Genomic DNA, 7,500 nt, shown 5'->3' on the forward strand with positions numbered 1-7,500 from the left:
AACAGTTGGCAAAATAAGTTATAAGTTTAAAATAGCCAAAAAGTAGTCATATACAAAACAATGTCTTTAAAATATATGAAGTTTCATATAGTTGAACAGCAGCGGAATCAAAAATAGTTAACGACTTGGTAGTTCTAAGTGAGCTGCATTTAGTCGACTTTACTCTCGAGGATACTGAGGAGTTTGCCGTGCTATTAAGGAAAACACCTTTCTATTAAGGACGGTGCCTACTAATTAAAGATATTTTTGCCCCGGTGTGTGATTTGGTGTGCGAAGTTGTCTTAGTATATACTAAAACAGTGAGATAATAAGCAAATTTGAGTGAGATAATAAACACATTTATCACATGTTCAAAGTTGTTCGTCCAAGCTCCTGGCGTTTTTCATTATTGTGGGATGGACGGAAGACATCGTGGGACACCATGAAAACTGGTTGTAGCTCTAGAGCCTAGGGCTTTCAGCAATTATGCAACAAAGTTATTGCGGGTCTCTATGTTAGAGGTTAAATGATTCGATCGACATTCGTTGCGGCATTGCGAAAAAAAAGGCAAGTCAACAACTAACCATTCTCTTGTGAAAGTAATCCCATAACCAAAGAATAAGATCGGAATTTGCAGACCAGTGAACGGATAATGAAAGACAACAGCGGAGAGAGAAACGACGTTGCGATTCCTCGTGAGTCTCCTGAAAGGAAAAAGTAAGTATTAAACGTTGAGTTCTTAACAACATCTCGGACTGACGGTTTTCTCTACACTATCATGTCTCCGAAAAATCATCATACCAAACGCTATTTCTTTCTTACTGGTATGTGTGAATCACAAGAAAATTCAGGATCTACCGTGTTGCCCGCTACAACAGCCACGGTAACAATAAACGAAGGCTAATTAACAACTATTCACCGAAGTGGAGGTGGCTAGTTAACAATTAGACCCGTAGCCCTTGCGGGCTACGGGTCAATAGCCCAGGAGGCGAAGCCGAATGGGCTATTGACCCGAAGGGTCTAATAGTTAACTATGGCCACTAGTCGGACAGAAAAGGCAATAATGAAGTTAGCTAATGCAAGTTGAAGAAATGTTTATTTGGGAATAAAACCAAAGAAAGCGTCACGCTTTTCGCTATTCGAAGACTATTACTAATATTCCTTTAGTAGCGCAGCCAATTAAAATGCAGGATTTGCATTAAACTAGTCCACTAGTTAATTGGGTGATACTAATGGTGGATATTTACCGAGCCGCGAAGTTGTCTTAGTATATACTAAAACAGTGAGATAATAAGCAAATTTGAGTGAGATAATAAACACATTTATCACATGGCAAGCAATTATCAGACTAAATGAAGCACTCAGATTGGCTGGTTGTCGGCCGGGATTTCACAGTTCGGACCATTACCATGGAAACAGTCCGTTTCCTTACTTCACTCTCCCGGGAAATTAAAGTGGAGCGAAACCCAAAAGTTTTTTTAAAGCGGAATTTAATTTAATTTTAGGTTTGAAGAACAAGAACAAAGGCTCTGTACGCTTCACCTCCATTTACTATATTTCATTAACCGTTCCGCTCGTTCTGACATCTAAGTGAAATGACCAGTTTGAGGTTATGGCGAGAACGCGTGCAACTGATGATAAATGTTCAATTTTTCTCTGCAAACATTTACACCGTTAATACAATTTTTTTGTTCCTGGAATGTTGGATACCCACTCTCCGTGCAGAAAGTCTTGGGGCAATCGTTGACCCACGCACTCACCCCCACCTCACCTCCATTCAGAGACAAACCGCCACACTTCCTCGTGACCGTTTCGAACTTTTTCGGCCATTTCTGCTTCCTCACACTTACCTTGTTACCTTGAAGAGACGATTTAAGCAAATCCTGAGCAAGAACCCAATTTCCTGGAACACAACCCTGGCGAAAGCAATATTGCAATGCTCACACAAAATCTTACCAAAAAGAAAAACAACTATAACTATGGTTTCAGTATCATTCCCTTCCATCACATCCCCCCCCCCCCCCCTCCTCCCAAGACCCTTACTCTTACATAGCTGAGAAAATAAGCTTTGTAAGTAAGTCCTTTCCAGTAATATGAAACACCCGAAGGAAGCCAAATTATCATGAAAATTTACAGCGTGCTCAGAAAGAGTTTTTTGTTGAATTACACGAAGCACGATCGGAAGAAGTTCGTGGCGTTTCGTGGAATGGCACGAAGCGTGATCGGAAGAAGTTCGTAACATTTCGTGGAATTACACGAAGAGTTATCGGAAGAGTCCATTCTTCCCGGCGGAAAACATGTCGCATGTCGCAGGATTGAAGAAAAACTAAAGCGACTTGAGAAACTAACGTGACTACAAGCTAAAGAGATGACCCAAAATCTAATTGAGCCAGTATATCGGTGAATTCCACACCGGACCACTCGGTAGACAAACCTCACCTTCCTTTTCTGCGAGTAAACTCCTTTGTCGGTAAACCAGTACAATGGAGATACATGTACCAAGAGCCACCAACAGAAACCAACTGGCGTCTTTATAGTGACACCAGGCGGGGCTGAAAATGAATCGATAGCTTTAAAGAATTCAACTGACAACGTTTTTTATTGAATGACGTAAAACGACTGGTGGTGACTGGACAAAGTTTCTTTACTTGTTGTTTTATATCACCCAATTAAAAATGATAAAAATATTTGATGTTGGTTTTTGAGGAGAGGAGAAAACCAGAGAAAAGCCCCTCGAGGCAGAGTAATTTATTGAGTGACGTAGAACGACAAACCTTTAAAGATCCAGTAATCACAAAAAAGTCAAGAGCCAATCGGTGTTGAAGTTTTCCTATGCCACTTCAAGCTAACATTGAAAGCCCGTAATAACTACATAGGGAAAATAACTGGCAGTATTAAACTAGCCAGACAACCGACAAGGCAGTAGTAATAATGAGTTTTCGGTAAACAAGAGTCAATGAGTCAATGAGCCATGAGTCAAGTTATAAATCAGGTCAGTGGTTTTCAAAATTCAAAATGGCGGACGTCGCAAAACTGATTGTGAATTTGGTGGTTCGCTACGCAACGATTTTTGTTTCTCGAATCCTATCCTAACCCACCATCTTGGAAAGGCTCTAAATAAAACCACTGAACTGACTCATAACTTGATTCATGACTCATTGAATCATTAATAACAACATAATTCCACTAACAGGTTAAGACTAAACAATTTTGAATCTTCATCTGGTATTTTCTCTTAAAGCTAATAATGTCAAACTTGAGTTACTGTCTGCGAGCCCAAAACCGTCTCTCAAAACTAATTTCTTGATTCAAATATTCTCTGAATATCAAAGGAGATAGAAGGCTAAGAAGTCTCACCACACGATCGTGCCCAGTCCTCAGCGCAATACTCTTGACTATCTGTCTCCGTTTCTTTGGGATGAAGTATCTCTGACATTATGGAGGAAACTGCCAACCAGAATGACTGAAGACAGACAAAAGGAAAAACAAAGGTTTCTGTGATAACTGCTTTGACTTAAAAGCGCCTTTCGCGAATTCTTCCAATTCAAAATTGAGTAAAAAATAGGTAGTATTTCGTACTGAATACAAAATGGTAAGTAATCAAAATGTAGGTAATATTATTTCGACCTTTTAGATGAGATGTCACATCAATGGAGGTTAAATGCCAAGAATTGAGCCTTCTACTGAAAGGAATTTAAGGTTGATTCGACGACACTTGCTATTATTCCAAGCCAGACCAGCCGCATTTGGTTTGGACAACAGCAATTAGTGTTTACCTTCCACTGTACCACCTCAGTCCTTGGTATGGAGCAAGGGAGGGTGGGGGAAATCTTCATACTCCATGTATTAACTCTCAATTCTTTCAAAGTGATCATAATAAGCTTGGCTTAAAACGTGTTCAAAAGTATTTCTTATCTTGACTTTCGTATGCCCCGACAAACACCTTCAGAGGTAACGGCTATGCAAAAACTTGTATAACCGTGCCTTCTGAAGATGTGTACTGAAACGCAAACACAAGAGTCCATCACCCAAGAATACTATTTACCCAGATTGGCCTCGTCCCTATTAGCGTTAAAAAAGTGTCAATTTTTGCGTTTCGACGAGGGAGAACGCATATTATTCTGCCTTCAACGCATGCTCTGCTAAGTTTACGTCCTTGAAACCGTGGACTGGACTTTGACACCGACTGGATTTGGAACTACGCTCATCGGAAATGACCTTTTATATCTTAGCATGGACTTTGTTCATAAACCATTTTGTAAACCCTATAAGATTGACTACAAAAAAACAATCCTAAAAATCTTTTAGAAAATATACAAGTGGTCGATAGACCACGTGTATAAAAAATTGTTTCTCCCCCTCCTCCCCTTCTGCTTTGCTTCCAAAGTGATTGTCGAACGCACTTTAACAATCTTTCTTTTCGTGTTTTGACTTAATTTTGACCCCTCTGCCTTTTTGTTATTGTAAAAAACAAATTGATGTCAGTTTTTCATGCGTCTGTCCTGTTATTGATCATGAATTGCGTCATAACATTGTCGCCGGCTTCTCTGTCAGGTTTCGCCGGCTACTTTCATTGTTTGAAGAGTCAAGACATGTAGAGGAGATGATGTTTATGAGGTCTAAACTACTTGGGCTCAATACAAATAAAAATTTGCAGTGCCTATCTTTTCTGAAAACACATAAAAGACTTCTGACTCAAGGGCAGTTTAAAAACGTTATGCTTGAGACTTTCGTTTTGAAAAAATCTTGCTGTGGTGGCGGGAAAGTAGGAACAATATGATTTGTTGTCCGCCATATTGGATTTCGATATCTTGAAACAGCCACCGATTGTATCTTACAGGAAGGAAAAATCACTCAAGGACGTTTTAGTCCGCGCAAAACTTCTTTTAATCACGCCGCAATCATAAAAAGAACTTGTAAACAAAGAAGCACTTTCAACAGGTTTGTTCTCAAACCAGAAGGAAATTTACATATGATGTTCTGCTAGCAATACGCTCAGCCTGCGTCCACGCATCTCTTACCACAACTCAACTGAGGAACAAAACTAGCCCCTGATCATTCACTAACCACTCCTTCGTTTTCACTTCGAACCTTTCAGTTGATCATTTATAGCGAACGTAGAAGCCGAGGACTCGTAGACTTTATTTAAACACTTGAATGTAACGCTCCTCGGAGTTAAATCCTACTTGCCCGCGTAAGTACTCGTCCTCTCGAGGGCATCTCTACGCTTCAATGTGACAACCGATCTTTATCCAACGTCACTCTTGATCAACTCTCACTACTTTACGGAACTCCTAAACTCTTTGGAAAAAACTACATCACTCTTAAACCGCTCGAGTGATTTTCAATTTTCGAAATTACTACAACCAAGTTCCGCAAGCATATTTTCCCGCTAATTACACAATGGAACGAATGTGTGTCATCTTCACACCTAAACAGGATCGAAACATCCTTTACGCCATTGGCCAATTAGTATCCTCCAATCAGCTTCTTTATTTAACAACCAATCAGAAGCCTTTGCTGGTCTAGTCGTTCAAGTATGTGCCATGTTTACAAGTTGTCAAGTGGCAATATTTGCCAGGCTCGTTAGCTCCAGCAAAACCACCAAAAAGATACAAAAAATATCACTCAACTTTTTGATTATAGGGTTGTATTATTGAAATGTCGCTTCGTCCTTCTTTGAGTAACATGGTTTTCATAGTATAATTGCAGCTTGATTCATCCCTCTAATGTCTGAGTTTCATGGCCCAAAATGCCAGGAAATGCATTTGCCGGCATTCAGTTTTCAAAAATTTTCCAGGGGAGCATGCCCCCGGACCCCCCTAGAAGCGATGGGATAAAGCCCATCGTATGGGTCCTCCGGACCCACAACCGTCTACTTTGCAAAAAACTCCGGCTACTTAAAACCTTAAAGAAAACCCTGCAACGTAGTCTGCGGATCCACTCGTTGACAATGTTATGACGCAATTCATGATCAAGAACAGGACAGACGCATGAAAAACTGACATCAATTTGTTAAATAGACCAAATCGGCTAACTCAATGATGTACCCAATTCAAACCCACTGGGAATAAAACGTTTTCTTCCACGTATTTCCATATCATTTAAATGTGAATACTACATTGTAATGTAAATATGAATTGGGTACAACATTGAGTTAGCCAATGGTATCAGTTAAACTTGATACCAGATTCTTACTCCTCGGTAATGGACTGTTGGTATAAAGCACTACACTAATGTACATGATCTCAGTTAAAAATGAAAGACGGTTTGAAGCGGTAACCTACGGAGCAAAGCGGTCAGTGGCTTCGGAAACAGAAGAGACATGGATGTAACGATCACGAGTTGTCTCCCTTACCTCAAACTCCGTTTTGGCACTCAAATGATCCATAAGATGAATGAACATGATCCAGATTTCACGAACACACCCGCAAGGAAATGGACATACCTTGAACAACTCTGACTGGGATTCCTAAAGATCATATAGAATTAATTTTCCTTCAATGTTGTACCCCGGTCGTTCAACTCGGCTTACGCCTTGTGGAAAAGCTTTCAAGGAAAATTTAGCAGGTTTAATTCGAGTAAATAAAAGATCTGGTAGTTCACTAAATATTGGATAAAGTTTGATTTCTTTTTGGAACGGAAACAAAGGAAAGTGTTTGCATAGCAATAGCGCCTAATTTCCGGGGGATTACTTAAATTAAAGCAAGGAGAAAGCCATCTGTTCTTAGTTTAGAGACACAATCAAGGCTGCTGTAACGTTCTTGGAAAGCTAAGAATCGGGGCAAAAATTATCAACAAATTTATTCCAATCCAAGGTATTTTGTGTACGTGTTTGTAGAGACAACTTGGTACGTATTACTTGGCGTCGCGGCAAACAGCAAACGGGAAACGTCATGCTAGAAATTTGCGTTTTTCTCGAAAAAGACCAAAAGACAAAAAGAATTTATAATTAGCTCATTTCTTTCCTATTATCGACAAATATCGAGCAAAAGAGACACTTTCGAACAAGAGACATTTTAATCCTCAATATTCAGCCTGCCTTTTGCCCTTTGCCTTTTCACGAAATGCGATTGGGGGAGCTAACTAGAAAACCAATTACAGTTAACTTAGCTATCCAGCTCGAACTTTTTCAGTTTTAACCTTAGTTTAGTGTTCCATTTTTCTTTTTTCTTTTTCTTCCTATTAGCTTTGAATTTGATATCGTGTATAAATAAAGATTGTATTGTATTGTATTGTATTGTATTGTATTTGTCTTTCATAGACCTTTTTGCAGATACGGCGGCCATTTTGATTTTTATTGTTTCAAATAGCTATTATGGGATGTCCAGGGGGCAAATACATATTAATTTGCCCCCTGAGCATCCCATAATGTCTTTCGAAACAATGGAAATCAAAATGGCCGCCGTATCTGCAAAAAGGTCTATTGTATTTTTCTTCTTGAGCTAATAAAAGATTATTATAATTAATTAGGGGGTAATGTGAAGTGCTTGTTTTCATCAGTTAACTCTGTTGAAATAT

General features: G+C 39.4%; 1 protein-coding gene across 1 annotated transcript in view; it reads right to left on the reverse strand.

The window, feature by feature from the left end:
- LOC137996785 (protein MMS22-like) overlaps positions 1 to 7,500 on the reverse strand; it is a 73,831-nt gene that overhangs the window by 42,482 nt on the left and 23,849 nt on the right. Inside the window, exons 8-12 of the mRNA XM_068842368.1 lie at positions 6,338 to 6,451; positions 3,337 to 3,442; positions 2,419 to 2,531; positions 1,830 to 1,895; positions 564 to 683 (exon numbers count right to left, since the gene is read on the reverse strand). Of these exons, the coding sequence (XP_068698469.1) occupies positions 564 to 683; positions 1,830 to 1,895; positions 2,419 to 2,531; positions 3,337 to 3,442; positions 6,338 to 6,451 (519 nt within the window). The remainder of the gene's footprint in view (positions 1 to 563; positions 684 to 1,829; positions 1,896 to 2,418; positions 2,532 to 3,336; positions 3,443 to 6,337; positions 6,452 to 7,500) is intronic.

The sequence above is a fragment of the Montipora foliosa genome, chromosome 3 (assembly GCF_036669935.1).
Source record: "Montipora foliosa isolate CH-2021 chromosome 3, ASM3666993v2, whole genome shotgun sequence".
Classification (NCBI taxonomy): Eukaryota; Metazoa; Cnidaria; class Anthozoa; order Scleractinia; family Acroporidae; genus Montipora; species Montipora foliosa.